This window comes from Syngnathus acus, chromosome 6 (assembly GCF_901709675.1).
Source record: "Syngnathus acus chromosome 6, fSynAcu1.2, whole genome shotgun sequence".
NCBI lineage: Eukaryota > Metazoa > Chordata > Actinopteri > Syngnathiformes > Syngnathidae > Syngnathus > Syngnathus acus.
In genome coordinates, this window is record NC_051092.1 from 5,984,728 (window position 1) to 6,004,294 (window position 19,567).

General features: G+C 42.3%; 2 protein-coding genes and 1 long non-coding RNA gene across 6 annotated transcripts in view; 2 read left to right on the forward strand and 1 right to left on the reverse strand.

The window, feature by feature from the left end:
• Positions 1-6,889, forward strand: part of zc3h18 (zinc finger CCCH-type containing 18) — a 23,598-nt gene extending 16,709 nt beyond the window's left edge. Inside the window, exons 12-21 of one of the 4 annotated variants that reach the window (XM_037254381.1) lie at positions 28-120; positions 750-1,043; positions 1,408-1,524; positions 1,778-1,786; positions 1,991-2,199; positions 2,287-2,511; positions 2,554-2,690; positions 3,088-3,187; positions 4,824-4,920; positions 5,796-6,889. In XM_037254381.1, the coding sequence (XP_037110276.1) occupies positions 28-120; positions 750-1,043; positions 1,408-1,524; positions 1,778-1,786; positions 1,991-2,199; positions 2,287-2,511; positions 2,554-2,690; positions 3,088-3,187; positions 4,824-4,920; positions 5,796-5,994 (1,480 nt within the window). In that variant the 3' untranslated portion in view covers positions 5,995-6,889. Of the gene's footprint in view, positions 1-27; positions 121-749; positions 1,044-1,407; positions 1,525-1,777; positions 1,787-1,990; positions 2,200-2,286; positions 2,691-3,087; positions 3,188-4,823; positions 4,921-5,795 lie in introns of all 4 variants that reach the window. The other 3 variants (XM_037254382.1, XM_037254379.1, XM_037254380.1) reach the window with 3 other exon arrangements.
• LOC119124424 overlaps positions 1-10,498 on the reverse strand; it is a 15,778-nt gene extending 5,280 nt beyond the window's left edge. Inside the window, exons 1-2 of the long non-coding RNA XR_005098272.1 lie at positions 10,488-10,498; positions 8,600-8,602 (exon numbers count right to left, since the gene is read on the reverse strand). This is a non-coding gene — a long non-coding RNA (uncharacterized LOC119124424). The remainder of the gene's footprint in view (positions 1-8,599; positions 8,603-10,487) is intronic.
• il17c (interleukin 17c) lies at positions 10,433-15,198 on the forward strand. Its single transcript, XM_037254383.1, has 3 exons — positions 10,433-10,601; positions 10,674-10,903; positions 14,296-15,198. Exons 1-3 carry the CDS (start codon positions 10,545-10,547, stop codon positions 14,540-14,542), a joined length of 534 nt encoding a protein of 177 aa, XP_037110278.1. The 5' UTR covers positions 10,433-10,544; the 3' UTR covers positions 14,543-15,198.
• The last annotated feature ends 4,369 nt before the right edge of the window (positions 15,199-19,567 follow it).

Here is a 19,567-nt window from a genome sequence, read left to right on the forward strand (position 1 = left end):
TTCTTGTTTACTGCGTTACTGATTCAGGTCAAGATCCTTTTCCACGTCTCCCTCTCCGGCTCCAACTGCACCAAGGAATGCCAAAAATAAGCCAGACCTTCCTCCAGTGCTAACTAAAGGGTAAATCAAAGTGCATTTCTTAACTGCAACAAGTGATTGATTTAATTAAATGCTTAGTGTGGGACATCAGAGTTATGTTTACTCCGCAAAACCATGTTCCAATTTTCCATATTTAGAGCTTTTCAGCTGCTCCTTCTCGCGTTATTATAATAATGCATTAAATTTATATAGCTCTGGACACTCAAAGATGCTTTACTGAAGATACATTATTCATGCACACACACACACATTCACACTTTGGTGGTAGTAAACTGCGTAAATAGCCACGGCTTCCCTGGGGCAGGCCGACGGAGGCGTGGCTGCCATTATGCGCCTACGGCCCCGCCGACCACTACCAAACAGGCATACATACCACTCTGAGTGGTACTGAGGGCAAGGTAGGTGGGATATGAACAGCCGATTCTCTGAACGCTCTACCACCTGGGCCGCAGCTGCCGCAAGATCATAAAAATGATCAAGTATAAATCCATTCAAAGTTTGCACATTGGCCAAGTTTGGTTGTACCCATTTTATAATGCGGGGTCACTGTCTTTTTTTTAAATAATGAAACTATGTTTTTATCATTTATAGTTTGTTTGCACTATGTTGTCTGCATGTTTCAAAATGTCCCCCCCTCTTCCTCTCCATAGCGTGCCATTGAAACAGGGTGCTGCACCCACTCTACGAAGAGATAAACCCCCCATTAAAAAGGTTCCGACGCCTCCACTACCCAGTGGCCCAATGAGTAGGCCTTTCAAAGCCTTGCCTGAGGGAGGAAAGCCTTCCGCTAATCTTCGGCAAACCGGAGGCATGGTTGTCGGGCCCAGTGGTGACGGTAGTGCTGGTGTGATGGTTAGACAGCTACCTTCCCGAGAACCTGGGAAGCATCCTAACCAGAGGGAAGGAAGGCTGAAAGAACGGCAGCAGCAGCAGCATCCTCAGAGGTAAGCAGTAAATTCATGTCAAAAGATTTATTTAAGATTGACTTATTTAGTGTCTTCCTTAGAAGTCTGTTGGCAATCTGATTGTATAATGAAAAAAAGCAAAGCTTAAAAAAAGTCTTCCTAAAACTAACACGTGTACAAAATATGACACTTGTTGGCCCAACAATGCGGTTTTTTTTCCCAGTTTTTTGAACCTGCAAAAAGTCTAACCACTTGGACAAACTACATGTTGGTTTGTGGGGAGGGTTATCTATTGGAGAGCGGCTCATGAGAGGCCTTTAGTTGTGTCCTGTTTATCTTATAAAGCATGCCTGTGTGCACTGTGTTGTCAGTTCTTTCCTTTATGGTTGGTCTCCTCTTTTAGGCGCACTCTAAGTGGAAGTGTTAGCGGAAGTGGCAGTAGTTATTCTGGTTCAAGCTCTAGGTCCAGATCCTCTTCAAACTCCCTGTCACCTTCACGTTCCGGATCCAGAAAATCCAAGTACGTCGACCCTCAACACACTTTTTGTTGCATGCATGGTACATACTGCAACGACAATGTTGATCCAGTCGAGCTAGGAATTAATTGAGCAATGTGGAGTGGCATCATACTGGGAGGGGCATGATGACGAATCATATTGTGAAAAACTGTAACAGGTCACGTGTTTTCGTGTCTCCTGTGCTGTAAATAACAAAAACCTAATTGAGCAATCTCTCGTTTCCACATGCTTGATCGATCTTGGGAAACCTTTCAGGAAGTCCAGGTATGTTTGTCATGATTTGTGTGTTAAAGGAAGTGTCTTTGTGTGTGCCTGCAAATACTACTAGCTATCTTCTTACGTTATTCTGTCGACATGCTAGCAGCCAGTGGCAGGCATGTTGCGCAGTGTGTGAATGCTTGTCCATTCCACATAACCAATACAGTTGTTTGTGAGACTCTTGGATAACCGACTTTTTCCCTGCCACAGGTCTTTGAGTGTAAGCAGTGTGTCATCGGTGTCATCGGGTTCAACGGGCAGTAGTTCTGCTCGTAGTGCCGACTCTGATGACATGTATGCTGACTTGGCTAGTCCAGTGTCTTCAGCCAGCACTCGCTCACCTACGCCAGGGCACCCACGGAAAGAGCGAGCAGTCCCCCCTCGGGAACGACCTCCACAGAACAGGGACAAGAATAGGGGTCAGTGTGGATGGAATGCGTAGTGATGACAGTTGGAAGCATAACATGTTTGTACAGAGGTTTTACTGATGTGGTCCATTATCATAGAGAGGCTGGTGAAGAAAGAAGAACCCTTAAGAGACGATCGCAGAAAGATGAACCCATCTGGCGGCCCACCCAGAGGAGGCAACCCCATGCCCAGAGGAGGCAACCCCATGCCCAGAGGAGGCAACCCCATGCCCAGAGGAGGCAACCCCATGCCCAGAGGGGGCAACCCCATGCCCAGAGGAGGCAACCCCATGCCCAGAGGAGGCAACCCCATGCCCAGAGGAGGCAACCCCATGCCCAGAGGAGACAACCCCATGCCCAGAGGAGGCAACCCCATGCCCAGAGCAGTCCCCGGAAACAGAGGTGGTCACCCTGGACACCACGCTGCTGGGAATATGCCCCCACCGGGAAACTATGGCGGGCCAAGTTCCCATAAAGATATCAAACTCACCCTTCTCAACAAGGTACTTGCGAATCTAATTTATGGCTGAACAATTCATCAAATTCAAATCAGCTTCTTGGATGCACGTGTATTGTGGATAGTTACTCAGCCTGCTAATGAGTTTCGAGCCAGTAGTTCAACAGTATGCTCAGAGTTCAAAATTGTGAAGTAAAGAACGGGGGGGGGCGAATGATTTCATGTCTGAGTTTTAGACTGTTATATTTACGCTCACATTCGCCAATGTGACTTGACACCAAGCTCCTGATTTTGCTGACATTGCCATGTATCTGTAAAAAAAAAAAAAATGATAGTAACTTGAGTTACAATTTGGTCACTGAACAAATTAAACATGAAAGTGAAGGTACAACTTGTTTTATTGTTGTTGTTTTTAACACGTAATTGAATGGTTTTTTTTCCAGCAGCATAGTGAGAAGAGCAACAGAAAGCGCTATCTCCCTTCTGACAAAGACCGGCCTGTTTCGCCCCTCAGCAAAAGGATGGCTATGTCTCCTGACAGAGGTGAGAAACATCGTAATGCACATGTCCCACCAACACCAAAATAACTGCTCTGAATTGTAGCACATTATTGCAAGCTGAATTTTGGGTGCCATTCGTGGTGGTACAGTAGGAAGGGTGTGGAGGCAGATTGCAAAGAGAACAGAATGCTTAATGTTGTCCGTCCGTCCATCCATCCATTCATTCATCTGTCCATCCTTCCATCCGCTACTGCCTATCTGGTGTCGGGTCGCGGGGGCAACAGCTTTTAGCAGGGAAGTCCAGACTCCCCTCTCTCCGCCCACTTCTTTCTAGGGAATCCCAAGGCGTTCGCAAGCTAACTGGGAGACATATTATAGATTATCCACCTTTTTGTAATTGGCTGGTTAGCACTGTCCCTAGGGACTCCCTCGTTCTGCTGAGAGACTTCAATACTTAGAATTGAAAGTGAGACCTGCAAGGGCGTGATTGGAAGGAATGGCCCGCCACTCATCATGGATTGTCCATAAAAAACACCTTGTTCAAACATAAGGCTGTTGCAGCATTTCCCCCAAAATAAGAAATGATTACCGTATTTTCCGCCCTAAAAGGCGCACCGGGTTATAAGGCGCACCTTCAATGAACGGCCCATTTTAAAACTTTGTCCATATATAAGGCGCACCGGATTATAAGGCGCATAAAATAGAAGCTATACTGCATCAAACTGAGGTTGACTAGGGTTGCGGTATGCATCCACTAGCCAATAACCAACGAGCCCTCTGTAAACAATGGCGTTTCTCAAACGATCTCCTATAAAATGATCAGAACTGACTAAAGTTCGATCTAACGCATTGGTACTACTTACCTATGTTTCCCTTCCATATCGATCCGTAGATTTACTCGAAACATTAACAGAGCAGCCTATTTTGACATGAAATAGCCTGGTACGTATAGCAGCTATCGCAATAGCATTAGCCATCCGCAAAGTCTCACGAGCCTCAGCTCGCAATCTCCCATGAGCCTCAGCAAAGTGTAAACAATCGCGTTTCTCAAACGATCTCCTATAAAATGATCGGAACTCACTAAAGTTCGATCTAACGCATTGGTACTACTTACCTATGTTTCCCTTCCATATCGATCCGTAGATTTACTCGAAACATTAACAGAGCAGCCTATTTTGACATGAAATAGCCTCACGGGTACAACAGCTATTCGGTGACGCCCCCTGACTACAGTTGCCGTAATGCTGGGAAGCGATGCGACCTTGTAATTTACTAGTCGTACTAAAACGTACTGAAACATTTTGGCAGAGCACTGTGTACAACCAGTATGGATCAACAAATTCATCAGTTGATCCATATATAAGGCGCACTGGCCTATAAGGCGCACTGTCGGCTTTTGAGAAAATTTTAGGTTTTTAGGGCGGAAAATACGGTATATTGTTATTTTTGCCAGCTAGATATCATGGTACGGAACCATTACTTGGTCCAACACTACACAACAGTTTTGTTTTGTTTTTTTAAACCAAGCTTTGTCTATCATAACCATAAGCCACAATGTCTTCTATTGTCCTCTATGACGAAGGCAGCAGTGGATGTGTGGTGTATGCCACAATAGCTGCGGCAGAACGTATCACAAAATGCCAAGAATCATTACTAATGGCCTCATCAACCTCTTTCAGCTCGTGATCGCAGGATACCTGGCCGACCCCCACCCTCGCCTCGAATGGATCGATCCAGAGGCCAAGGACCCCGGGCGGTGCCCCCCCAGGGAGACCGGTAAGTGCAGCTGTCCAACATTTGTTACACTTCATCACACAGTAATTCGAGTTGTCAAAAAGATGGACGTTTAATAATTACCGCACGCGCGCGCGCACACACACACACACACACACACACACACACACACTTATTATTGTTACCAGCAGCTGCACAAATGTGTGCTCTGGTCACAAATGTCTGGTCTCAATGAGGAACATATCATAAAAGGTACATATGTACGTGTGCAATTCTCTAGTTCAAAGCACGTCTCTGCTGACGTCGACTGCTTCCGCTAACTGCAAACAGGAATGGGGGTTTTTTGTTTGGTTTTTTACAACAACGCAGCCAGTGTTGCCAACTTAACAAGTTTTTCGCTATATTTAGTGACACAAAAGATTTTCGCATTAAGCAATTTTAATTCCTGATAAGAAACAGCAAAATATATTAAAAAACAGTATCAAAGCATTATTATAGGAGGGGCATAAACAGGTTGTAAAATTGATTATAAATTAAAATAGTGTAAAGAAATTCATCAAATGCATTTTTTTTTCCACAATAAATATAAAAAGCGCCCCTTGAACTCACAAAATGCTGCTGATTTTTGCCACTCAAACTAATTCTGGTGACATTGGTGGACGAATGCATAGACGCTGCAATTAATTCTGTTAATTATCCAGTTTCCTTTTTGAAAGAAGAACAGTGAGAAGCACCTTTCCTTTTTTGGCTGGTAAAGATGCCGGTGACGATAACCCAGACCCCCCCCCATCCCCATGACATAGCAGATGGTCAAAATCTAGGCGGCTGAAAGTTTACAAAGATTTTTGGGGGGTTGGCTACAACCCCCAAAAAATACAATCACAAAAACTGGAATATATTTTTGTCTGGTTTTGTAGAAAACGTCCTCTATCACCACCCTCAAAATCATCTGGGAAAGGCCCTGGAGTTCAGTCTGGCAAGGTCGCTGCCCCCACTCAAGCTCCCACTTCCAGTAAAACCAGCAACACTCTGTCTCGTCGTGAGGAGCTGCTCAAACAACTGAAGGCCGTGGAAGACGCCATCGCTAGGAAAAGAGCAAAGATCCCCGGCAAATAAGCCAGAGTGCATCTCTCGCTTCTGTTGACTGGCTGGCAGTCCACACCAGCGCACAGCATGGTAAGCCCAGGCCACTCGCAGGTGGGGATCAATTCCCAGTGAATCCTGCTTTATTCTTCTGGCTCCAGTGGACATGTACAAATGCTGTGTGGCGCTCGTGTACATTGTGTAAGTAAACATGTGGCCTCCACAAGAGAGTTTTGTCTTAGAGCATCTTTCACTCCCGTATGCCCTCATTCTGCGAGTAGTTTTAAAAGCAGGACAGAACACAGGCATGCTGGGATCATCTAATTTGTCTCCTGACTAACAGAAGGTGTCACTCTAATCTTTGAGTGATGAAACAAAATCCATTATTTGTTCTTCTGATGACGAGCAAGATTCTAACGAATCTGCTTTTGCTGTTGTGTGGACTATTTTTGATTTTGTTCCATCAGATCTTGGTGCCTCCTGTTATTTTCTGTATGAAGTGTTCCCTGTAGTAGGACACAGAATCAGCAAGACCCTCCCCCCCAATCCTTTGTAAAAAAATAATAATAAATTTGTTGCAAGTGTGTAGTGTTTCCTTGTATATGACAACACTGGTCGTAGGCCCACCTTCAACCAAAGGTCTGTCTGGAGTTATGTCGTGACACCATGTCTGTCACACCTTGTACCATGACAAGAAGTCATCAGGAGCTCAAGAAGATTATATACAGCAGTAGTGAGTTATGCTTTTTAACAAAAGAAATATGCATTTTATTTTCTTCATAGCTCTTCTCGGAAGTAATGAATAAACCAATGTTTTATTTGTGTCATATTTGTAGTTGGGGGTGAGAGAGGTTGCAAATGGGATGTTCGAGACAAGTTATGTCTTGCTTTTGTGACAAAAGCCCAAATAAACTATTTTGATAAAGAGCACAGTTGACTTTTTTTGCCGTGCTGTCCAGAGGAACTAGGTCAACCTCAAACTTACTATCCAAATGAGGATTTTCCAGTGGTTTCCCAAACTGGTAGCCCTTCGGCTTAATCAGTACCAAAGTGGCTTTCACTTTCAGAAAGGTTAGTGACAAAGTTGAAGAGATAAGGCTTTAAGAGATACAAACTTGTGTAAGTGATTAATTTGCTGTATATTGTCATTCACCCGTCATAGCATTCTTGGAACATGGATCATCACAACTGGATTGTTCTGGTTGACATTTTGCCTCATCAGATAAGGCATCATCAGTTCATGTACATAGGCTAGATAGGACAGCAAAGAGTGGGGATTAGTAGTTAATGTGTGGCTTTTCTGGAAAGCCCAACATGGACATGCAGTCCAAAAAAAGATAACTTGCCTAAATTGTCTTTGACATCATTACTGCACGCCACCTTGATGTTTTTGTCCACTGAGGTAATGTGCTCCGTCATGGTTTCCACTTTCAGTTGTTGATTTGAACCTACTTGTCATCCACGTCACATATCTGTACTAAGACTTGAAACAGCTCCCTTCGCATCAAATGAGACGAATATGAGGTTATGAGGTGACTGAAAGGTGACTTCGTTCCAAGCAAATGACTGCACTAGCCACATTAGCCCCACCCCCAGCCGTCTGGCGTGTCTGAAATAACTCCAACATGCCATCATCTTGACCACACCTACTTCTTGAAAAGAGAAGTCCTTACAACCTGAGCTACTGAGAGAGAGAGAGTCAATATATATATAAACAACAAACTATTTATTTGCCAACCCAAGATCATGACCGTGAACGCACCCTTAACCCCTGCGACTAGTTAAAAAGTCTCACGGCATGGGGGAGAAATGAACCCGTCAGCCTTTCCGTGGAGCAAGATGGTGTCTACAGCCTGTCACTGAAGCTCCCCCTTTGTCCAGTGACGGTGCTGTACAGTGGGTTGGACAGGATTGTCCTTGATGGACAGCAGCCTGGCCAACACCAGCTGTTCTGCCATAGACGCCAGATTAGGTACAACAGATTGGTAAAACATCTGCAGCATCAAATTGCAGATGTTGAAGGATACCAACAGTCCTTTTTTGCACAAAGCGTCCACATGCGCAGACCAGTCGAGTTTGTCGGCCAGCCACACTCCCAAGATATTTACAGGTCTGCACTATCGCCACACAGTCTTCATTGAATGTCACTGGCTCAGGATGAGGCCTGGGCATCCTGAAGTCCACCAGCATTTCCCTGAACTTGGCGGGGTTTAGGTGCAGGTGGTTAGAGCCACACCAACCGATGAAGCGCCGGACCAGGCCCCTGTACTCCTCCCGTCCATTTCCAATACAGCCAACAATTACAGTGCCGTCCGCAAACTTCTGCACATGGCAGAACTCAGAGTTGTACTGGAAGCCAGAGGTGAACAGGAAGGGAGAGAGCACCGCTCCCTGCGGACCTCCCACGCTGCTATTCACCGTGCCTGACCTACAGCCTCCCATGCGTACATAGTGAGGTCTACCCGTAAAGTAGTCCATGATCCATGCCCTCAGATGTGAGCTCACACCCATCACCAACATTTTGTCTCTCAGGAGCATTGTCTAAATGGTGTTAGAGGGCGCTAGAGAAATCCAGGTGGACCCTTGTCCAGGTGAGAGAGAGAGAGAACATATAGGCATTAGCATCCTCCATCCCCACCTTCTCCTGATATGTGAATTGTAGAGGGTCAAGAGAATGCTGAACCTGAGGCCTGAGGTGGTGAAGCAGCAATCGCTCCAGGGCGCTTCATTACGTGTGAAGTCACCGCGACTGGTCTGAAGTCGTTCTGCTCCGCTGGTCGTGGTTTCTTTGGGACAGGGATGATGCACGACGTCTTCCACAGCTGAGAGCACACCCTTTTCCAGACTGATGTTGACCTGTTTAATACGGAGTATCGACACCAGATACCGATTCACTCACCTATCACTAAGTGGCTAATGTCAGTGATGTTACACATGATTGCCATATTATAACTTCAGCATCCCAGTGCAATTATTTGTCGTTTATTATTGTAATGTGATTTATTCTTCCTGTTTTTTTTTTTTCTGTTCAGTCTTGCATACAACACTTTGTTACACTGCGGTTGTCCAGGTACTGTATAAATTGTCATATTGTCAGTTTCACACTTATACGACCTGTGAGTCACCTAAAGTTGTATACAGAGTCTGAATAAGGAACTATAAATGTTTAATGAGAGGTTGTATTTCCTTTTTGGCCTCTCTGTAAAAATTTGTCTAGGAAGTGGAAGGCGTGGGCCAAAATACTCAGGAATTTCTAACTTATTTGGATTACCCGTATCAGTTACTTCATCATTTTAGTTGACATCAGGGATTTTGAGGTAACTGCCTATATTCAGTATGTAGAGAAACACGGTGAGTAGGCATGAATGTACTTGTTTGAATAGCAACAAAAGTTGTGGTGGGACAAGTTTACATACATTCATAGCTTCTTTCGGAGGGCCATTGTAACTGTCAACCCAAATAAATCTATGAGCACCTCATATTATACACAATAAAAGCTACAAAACAAACTGACAAATAACTCATTTTCAAATCAGACGAGTAAAAACTGGTCAAATATTTAAAAAAAAGATATTATTAAAAATAAAGACAATTTGCAATTCGAGTAATGACACGAAGTTGATGCACAATTTGTCTTCGCGGGCCACATAAAATGATGTGGCGGGCCGTATCTGGCCCCCGGGCCTTGAGTTTGACACCCGTGCAGAGCAAGTGTTTGATTGACAGGTAAGCAATTGCTCAAGTCTCGTCAAGCACAGCGTCATTATGTCGTGACTACACAAAAATGGCAGGTTTGTTAACAAACGTGTTCTCTGTCACGAAAGACAAATTATTCACTTGACAAGGACTTAAAAGCATACTCGGTGAATTGTCAGCAATTCCTGAAAATAAGAGTGCCAACTACAATCACATCTTTTGTATACTTGTTCATTTGTAATGGATTGGACTGGTTTATCTTAAAACCAGGTTTCTGGTTGTCGATTGGCAATTTCACGCGGAAAAAAAAACATTTTATGAATGAATCTTTATTTCGAACAGGATTTAAAGAATAAAAACAATTTAAAAAAATATATATATACTATATATATATATATATCACTGTTCGAAAAGGAGTCGGACCTAAGCCAGAGATTCTGTTACGTTAGAATTACTCACATCTGTGAAATTTGCTTACACTGATCTTAATCGCTCCCTTTCTTTTCCTGCACGGGAAACTTTCCATCATTATTGGCTACATTCATTACAGCGAGGAAATTATTAATAAAACGCGGTTAAACAATCCTCGATGCACAGGGATTCTTGCCCAAGTAGTTAAACAGTACTTTGGCAAATAATAAACGATAGCCGACATGACGAAATCTCGCCCCATGCGTCACCGGGCATTATCTTTGTTGTGTTTAACAATTTTGGGGGGGGAGGGAGCGACCACGTGACGTCTCCTGCAAATCAAAACACTCGTGAGCGTGTAAACACCACTATGCGTGAGTGTGTATGCGTGGTAGTTATCCAAACTCTTTACCAATTACACCTGCTTTCCATTTCCTCATGCCACCGTAGCTTCCGCTGGCTCATAAATAATAAATATGTCCGCCAGCAACAGTCAGTCAGGCAAAGAGAGCCAAGAGAGGATGGAGACTCAGGTGAGTGGGGACGTCACAATCGACTGTTCCTCATCCCATCCGCGGTACCAACCACTTTCGCGTCCGACACAGATCATGGCCGTGGTGGCCCTCCTGGTGGGGCTCGTGTGGTCGTCCAACCCGAACCGTTGCTACGAGGAGGGGGAGCTGAGCAAGGTGGCCCTCAGGAAGCTGGCGAGCCACTACCCGCAGCCGCAGGAGCCTGAGGTGGTATCGGCCCACGACTCCCCCGCTGAGTGCCCCCTGGACCTCTACTCGCATTGGGACCTGGAGAAGAGGTCACTGTCTCCCTGGAGATACGTGTAAGCATCCTTTTCATCTTTATCAGCATCATCCGCATGTCCTGTACAGTTAAAAAGAACTGCTTTCCAAATGACAACTGGATAAATAATGGTTAAATCAATCAAATGAAATGACACTTGAGTAACCCCAAATGCTCAGCTATCTTAACAGAAAATTACTTTACATTAGCATAACCATTGTTGAGTATTACTCGGATAAATGTTTTAACATGTGAAATTACTGTATCGAAAGTAATCTTGTGATATTATTTACACCTAACTCAGTTACTTACAAGGTTTTATTCTAGTTAACAAAAAGTAAGGAAAAACTGAAATTGAAAAAAAACTTTTTGTTGATAAAATTAAATAAAAATGAATAAAAAACAAAACAAACTGAAACGAAATGATATGTTTATATAACTAACTCAAATTAATTGTAGCGAAAATAATTATCATTTTTGTCTTTGGCGATCATTTGAAATTTTGTTCAGTGCAAAAGGGAAGGTCAAACAGTCGTTTGAGAATTGTAGTTTACTATATCACACAATACTTTTCATGGTCTTGATCTCCACAAATACTCCACCTATTTACAAAACAATAATACTCAAACAAAACTAAACCAAAATGAAGCATTTTTGAAAATAAAATAAATCAAACTAACTGAATTTAAAAATTAAAGTCAAAGTGAAATGAACAATAACTATATTGTAAAAACAATCCAAATTTCCTGTTCGTCTGTCACTGCCAGCCATTTTAGTGCATTTTGACTGTATTGTGTTTGGTGCTCCACTTTGGTGGCAACCGTGGCATATCTAGAAACAGTGACACCTCAAACTTTATAAAAAAAAAACAAGACTATGAAATGGCTTTTGATGGCAAACTAATTATCAAGGCATCACTGTGTCGCTGCATGGCTTAAGTTGAATGATTTTATGTGCAGTGTTTATCATGCGAGAGATTCATCCTCTAATCTTTATCTTCAACTTAAAAGCTGTGCTGATCTCAAAATCAAAATACATCTTAGCTAACACGTCACCCCAAAATGCACAATAGCATTTACAGTTACAGGTCAGCTTAATTTGACCTTTTCCAACTTTATAATGTTTCAGTACTTTGGCCAATGAAATAAATGTGTTTCCTGGCTCAATTAAAATGGGTATTTAACCAGTTTTCTTTATCATGCTGTTTAAATGTTGACATCATGAGACAGACACAACACCCAAAAATGGTACCAAGGCTTCAAACAGAAATAATATTGCAGGGAAGTGGCCATTCAGAGTGTTTGTTGCACAGTGTAATCAATAGCAGGTTGATAGAGAGACTGAAATTGATAGACTAGGTTTTGCTGTTCAAAATATAATACAGCATTAAACAGTTAGGCATGGATTTAGAAGTTTAGGTCTAATTAAGTTCATCAGGTTACCTCTTGAAATTTCACCTCAAAACTGAATGTTTATTTTGATTGTATTAGATCATGTCCATCACCTTTCACATTTAAAAAAAAAAAAAAAAAGGTGTATAAGTCGAGACTGATGAGGACAACAAATTACGTCACACTGCTTGCTGTGTGACTTGTGTGTCAACTGGTGCCATCAATTATTGAGGCGCTGACGCGCTCTCGCGCTATGATGACGAGTGATCACGTGATCGCTGAAACCAGCTGAGTCTGACAAGCGGTGTCATGTGTTGTCATGACGGTATTTCCAGACTTTCACCATCTCGTACCTTACGTTTCCTTTGTTCCAAGTGAAAGGCATCAGTTAACCAACAAGTGGGAAATGATCCTGTGGCGAAATCAGCAGGTGGGAAATGATCCTGTGACGAAATTGAACGCACCCATCTTGAAAGCACATTCGCTAGTATATTCCCCGATCGATATATTTTGACGTTCAAAAACATTCGTGTGGATGTCAGATTAAACTCAATTTTTCTATTTTTATCTATCCATCCATTTTCTGATCGTTTTTCCTCACAAGGGTTGCGGGAGCCAATATCAGCTGACTTCGGGAAGTAGTTTGTTGTTTATACAGCGAAGTGGGCGGTACAGGGAGGATCTTTTGTCTTTACTTTTTTCAACCGGGTTTTGCAGCATTGCATCATTGTACAAATTGCATCATCATGACTCGTACAAAACTTGTGTTTGTTCTATTTATAACCCAGACCTATTTATAACCAGAGGTTTATGACCAGAATAGCATCAACTGACTCTTTCAAAACTGGACTTAAAACTCACCTCTTTACCTTAGCATTTCCGTAATTCCTCTCATATCTTGGTTGTCGTCCAGTTGTTTTAAACTTGTCCTTGTTTTGTTTTCTTGTTTTTTATCTGCCATGTAGCACTTTGAGATTCCCCCGAATGTAAAGTGCGTTATAAATATAATTTATTATTATTATTATTATTATCAAGGAAGAGATCTGTCATTGGAAAAAGTATTCCCCCAAATATTGCTCGAGTAAAAGTAATTGTGGGAAAATTAGATAAGGAGTAACTGCTCAGTCACTTGTGATTTTTTTGATTGAAGGATGAATGTCAATTAGACAAAAGGTTAAACTGGGAGTGTGCAAATTCAGGTATACAGACAATATCAGTCTAACTGAAACAATAATACATTTACTTTTGAGAAAATAACAAATTAAGGCAGATTCTGCCACACAAGAAATTTAAATAAAATAAATGTGTATTTACACTCATGAAACAACACACTAGGCTAACACATCAGATACATTTGCTGTTTTTTTTTTTTAATATTCATTTATTTACTTAAACAGGTTTGTGACCCGAATTGAAATTCTTTTAATTTTGCTCCGATCAATTCCTCATTGTTTAACAATGCGATAGAGAGAAAACCAAATTCATTTTTGTTAGTTATTTTTGTTTTATTGATTCCCCTCTTGCTCTTACCTGCATCTGCTATCATAACTGCATGTCTGATGTTTCTAACAAACCAATCCGTGTCCAAATCATAACAGTTGCCTTAATACAAGTGAATGTACTGTATAGTACTTCAGTTTTATTATTAAACACAGCAAAATGCTGTTAATACCAATTCCTACCGAATTCCTTTAGAATTGTTAGGAAGTATAATCATCAAAATAATGAAAACCATTGTAATCATGAAATCTTTCACTTTGTGTGAATCTGATGCTGTGCTGTCCACGAGAGTCCCTTTTTTAATTGAGCCACTGAAACAATGTATATACATGATCAAATAATATATTGTAATTTAAAGGGAGATGCCTTAATAGTTCGTCTATTAGTTTCCATGGCGGCGGCTCGGTGGCGCACTGGTTAGCACGTCCGGATCACAGTTAGGAGGGTGCCGGTTTGATTCCACCTCCGACCCACCCTGTACGGAGTTTGCATGTTCTCCCCGAGCCTGCGTCGCTCACCCTGCGCTGTCGTTTATCTCCAGATGGAGACCCATGAAGGACCACTACCCGTCCATCTACGTTGAAGCTCAGTGTCTGTGCTCCGGGTGCATCGTGATCAACAGTAAAGGGAGAGCCGAGTTGACCCACGACTACAACTCGGCTCCCGTCAATCAGACCCGAGTGTTTCTGAAGCGGGAGCGCTGCGTTGACGGGAAAACGTACTACTTGAAGCCTGTCTCCGTGGTTGTGACGGTGGGCTGCACCTGCGCCAGACCTCGTCTTGTGTAGTCTCATCTCAGGTCAACTATGATCTCCTGCTGGAATGTGGATTTTGTGATGGTGGCGTCCCATTCCAGAACAATTGGAGTTGACCTTTTCTGTTTTTGCTGTAATTCAGTCAAGACTTTAGGGTTCAAAGTTGAACCAACTTTTATTTATTCTACACTATTTATTTATTGTCATGTTTACAGTGCTGCATTTTGTCTCATAAGGGGAATTTAAAAAAACAAAACTGTTTTTTTAATGAAGATGTTCTAGTATTTTAACATACAGTATTCGGAACTCATTTGATCTATTCTGCAAGACTTAGATGTTTTGAGAGTGAACGAAGAACATCTGATATTGGAAGCCAGTGAATTGATGTATCTATGTTGATATCGTGTTTGTATTGTCCCAATGGGACCAGTCGACTGGATTTAAAAAGAGAAGTTTCTTTTATGAAGATGTTCTGGTATTTTAACATACAATATTCGGGACTCGTTTGATCTATTCTGCAAGGTTTAGATGTTTTGAGCGTGAACGAAGAAGATCTGACATTGAAAGCCAGTGAATTGATGTATCTATGTTGATATCGTGTCTGTATTGTCCCAATGGGACCAGTCGACTGGACTTGTATGGTTAGCTTCATTCAACCAAAATAAAGATGACATTACTTTCTCATGGTTTGCAGCCGTTTGCTGGGTTTCTTTGTCAGGCTGACATTTGTGTTGCTCATTTGAATTTGCATTGTGTTATTCGTCCTGAATGCAAAGGAATATGAAAAGAATACGATACAAATATGAGCTATTCACCATGTTATTGAAAGGTCATCTGATTCAGTGTTTCCCAACCAGTGTGCCGTGTTCAGCTGTGCCGTGGGAAATTGTCGAACATTAAATACCGAGCGCATTGTAAACAGGATCGCCAAACCACAGGTCAGTTAGCGCAAGGCCTGGTCAGCCACTTGCTGATCGTGCATGCGTGGCAAATCGGAGAATCTTAAGATTTCATGTTGTGGCATCGGCACATACTCAGTTTATGCGTGTGTTGCTGTTAGTGTTGGCTCGTGAGTGAACGATTCGTTCAAAAGAACGATTTTGTTTTCAGTGAAAGAGAGTGAACGAATCACTTCCTAAAGTGATTCGTTCTTTTTTCAGTTCATATGACTTCAACCAGTAGGTGCCGGTAATGCGCATTGAAGCTGGTGCTAAGGATGTGCATTCCAGTTCTTTTAGGTGAACTGAATCTTTAGAATCAGTTCACTCAAAAGATTCGTTCTTCGATGAATCCCCCACACACACACTGATACAGCTTTTTTTTTTTTTTTTTTACATCCAGTGGAAACAACCCATACACATTAAACAATACAACTACACACAATGGGTTCAAAAGAACGAATCTTTTCAGTGAACGAATCACTTCCTAAAGTGATTCGTTCTTTTTTCAGTTCATATGACTTCAACCAGTAGGTGTCGGTAATGCCCATTGAAGCTGGTGCCACCTCGCCGTAAAAGAAAACGAAGAAGAAAATGACGTCACTTCCCGTTCACGAACGAGTCGTGAATTGCATTTCCCGTTCACCAACGAACGAATCTGTGAGTGAACGAATGATTGAGTGATTCGCATTTCCAGTTCATCGCGAGAACGGATCAGTGAGGGAACGAATCCTGACTTTCCCGTTCGCGAACGAGTCAATGGGTCAACTGCCTTCCTTCCCGTGCATCAACGGATCAGTCAGTGAACGTGTTGCGTCTCCCTCCTGGCGTGGACTATGCCTAAATATTGTTATCCAAGATATCTACTGCAATTTCACATTGGATTGCTGGTTTGAAATTTACTTTTATTATTATTTTTAATAAACATTTATGTTAAAACTTGTCTGGTGTTTTATTTCTTGTTTTTATATTCGCCAATTAAAACATAAAAATCAGACATTTGGTTAACTGCTTTATATGACAATATGTGTAGGTACACCTCATGGACACTTCAATAGGTACACTACACGAGGTAAAAAGAATAAAAAAAGAATAAAATAAATAAAGGGTTAATTGCACAACAAAAGCACATTGAGATATTTTCTCGCACCTGGGATCGAACCAAGATCTTGCCGAGCAAGAGCCCGTGGCAGTAACCAGTCGGCTGTTTCAACATTGCAGGCAATGGTCGTATGGACTGTTTTGTACTAGTACCTGTAGGTAGTGTACACGGTAAAAAAAATGAATAAATAAAGGGTTAATTGCACAACAAAAGCACATTAATGAATTTTTTCGCACCTACGCTTGAACCAAGTTCTTACCAAGCAAGAGCTCGAGTTACTAACCATTCGGCTATTTCAACCGGCAGCCTACAATTACTGGTAGTGTTTTGTACTAGAGACGTGCGTTCCAGTTTAAGTGATGAATCTTTAGAATCGGTTGTGTGTGTTTAATGAGGGTAACTTGGAAAACATATAGGAACGCAGCCCCGAGGACTAGCGCTTGACACCCGTGACCTTTGACCATGATATTTCCCTAATAAAATGGCCTGTTATTAGGTACACTTGAAAATGGCGGTGTACCTAATGGAGTGTCCATGTGATTCCTTCGTTAAGTGCACCTGCGTGAAAAGTTTTTGGTCATTTTCACGTTCTGCAGGAGCTAAAACTTTTCACGCAGGTGCGCTTAACGAGGGACTCACGCGGACACTCCATTAGGTACACCGCCATTTTCAAGTGTACCTAATAACAGGCCACTTTATTAGGGAAATATCATGGTCAAAGGTCATAGGTGTCAAGCGCTAGTCCTCGGGGCCGCGTTCCAATATGTTTTCCAAGTTACGCTCGTTAAACACACCTGCGTGAAAAGTTTTAGCTCCTTTCACGTTCCGCAGGAGCTAAAACTTTTCACGCAGGTGCACTTAACGAGGGACTCACGCGGACACTCCATTAGGTACACCGCCATTTTCAAGTGTACCTAATAACAGGCCACTTTATTAGGGAAATATCATGGTCAAAGGTCATAGGTGTCAAGCTCTAGTCCTCGGGGCCGCGTTCCAATATGTTTTCCAAGTTACCCTCGTTAAACACACCTGCGTGAAAAGTTTTAGCTTCTTTCACGTTCCGCAGGAGCTAAAACTTTTCACGCAGGTGCACTTAACGAGGGAGTCACACGGACACTCCATTAGGTACACCGCCATTTTCAAGTGTACCTAATAACAGGCCACTTTATTAGGGAAATATCATGGTCAAAGGTCATAGGTGTCAAGCGCTAGTCCTCAGGGCCGCGTTCCAATATGTTTTCCAAGTTACCCTCGTTAAACACACCTGCGTGAAAAGTTTTAGCTTCTTTCACGTTCCGCAGGAGCTAAAACTTTTCACGCAGGTGCACTTAACGAGGGACTCACGCGGACACTCCATTAGGTACACCGCCATTTTCAAGTGTACCTAATAACAGGCCACTTTATTAGGGAAATATCATGGTCAAAGGTCATAGGTGTCAAGCGCTAGTCCTCGGGGCCGCGTTCCAATATGTTTTCCAAGTTACCCTCGTTAAACACACCTGCGTGAAAAGTTTTAGCTTCTTTCACGTTCTGCAGGAGCTAAAACTTTTCACGCAGGTGCACTTAACGAGGGAGTCACACGGACACTCCATTAGGTACACCGCCATTTTCAAGTGTACCTAATAACAGGCCACTTTATTAGGGAAATATCATGGTCAAAGGTCATAGGTGTCAAGCGCTAGTCCTCAGGGCCGCGTTCCAATATGTTTTCCAAGTTACCCTCGTTAAACACACCTGCGTGAAAAGTTTTAGCTTCTTTCACGTTCCGCAGGAGCTAAAACTTTTCACGCAGGTGCACTTAACGAGGGAGTCACACGGACACTCCATTAGGTACACCGCCATTTTCAAGTGTACCTAATAACAGGCCATTTTATTAGGGAAATATCATGGTCAAAGGTCACAGGTGTCAATCGCTAGTCCTCCGGGCTGCGTTCCTATATGTTTTCCAAGTTACCCTCATTAAACACACACAACCGATTCTAAAGATTCACTTAAACTGGAATGCACGTCTCTAGTACAAAACAGTACCAGTAATTGTAGGCTGCCGGTTGAAATAGCCGAATGGTTAGTAACTCGAGCTCTTGCTTGGTAAGAACTTGGTTCAAGCCCAGGTGCGAGAAAATTCAATAATGTGCTTTTGTTGTGCAATTAACCCTTTATTTAGTTATTCTTTTTTTTTTTTACCGTTTACACTACCTACAGGTACTAGTACAAAACAGTCCATACGACCATTGCCTGCAATGTTGAAACAGCCGACTGGTTACTGCCACGGGCTCTTGCTCGGCAAGATCTTGGTTCGATCCCAGGTGCGAGAAAATATCTCAATGTGCTTTTGTTGCGCAATTAACCCTTTATTTTATTCTTTTTTTATTCTTTTTACCTCGTGTAGTGTACCTATTGAAGTGTCCATGAGGTGTACCTACACATATTGTCATATAAAGCAGTTAACCAAATGTCTGATTTTTATGTTTTAATTGGCGAATATAAAAACAAGAAATAAAACACCAGACAAGTTTTAACATAAATGTTTATTAAAAATAATAATAAAAGTAAATAGGGGTGTAACGATTCATCAATACACATCGATTAATCGATATAATGCTCTACGATTTATTGGCATCGATGCTAAACGTAAACATCGATTTATATCGCCGTGTTTGACCTCGGACATTAGACGCGACTTTATTTTGAAATCCAGTTCATTGTTGCTTGCTTCCTCTTTCCGGGAGCAGTACGCGGCGTGCTGTGTTGTGAGCAGAGCAGGCACGTGAAAGGGGAGCCGACAACTACGCGGCTCCTGGGCTGGTGCTATGGCTAGTGTCTGTCCAAGAAGACGAGGAAATTCGCTCCCCTTTGGGCTTCAAGTCATTCGTTTGGAAGCACTTTGGATTCCAAAGAAAAGATGGCTCAACGGACAATTAAAATTATTGTGAATAAATAGTTCAGTAATGCACTTTAAAGTTAATGGTATTACAAAAAAAGAAAGAATATTCATTTTTCTTTACTTATATGAGAAAA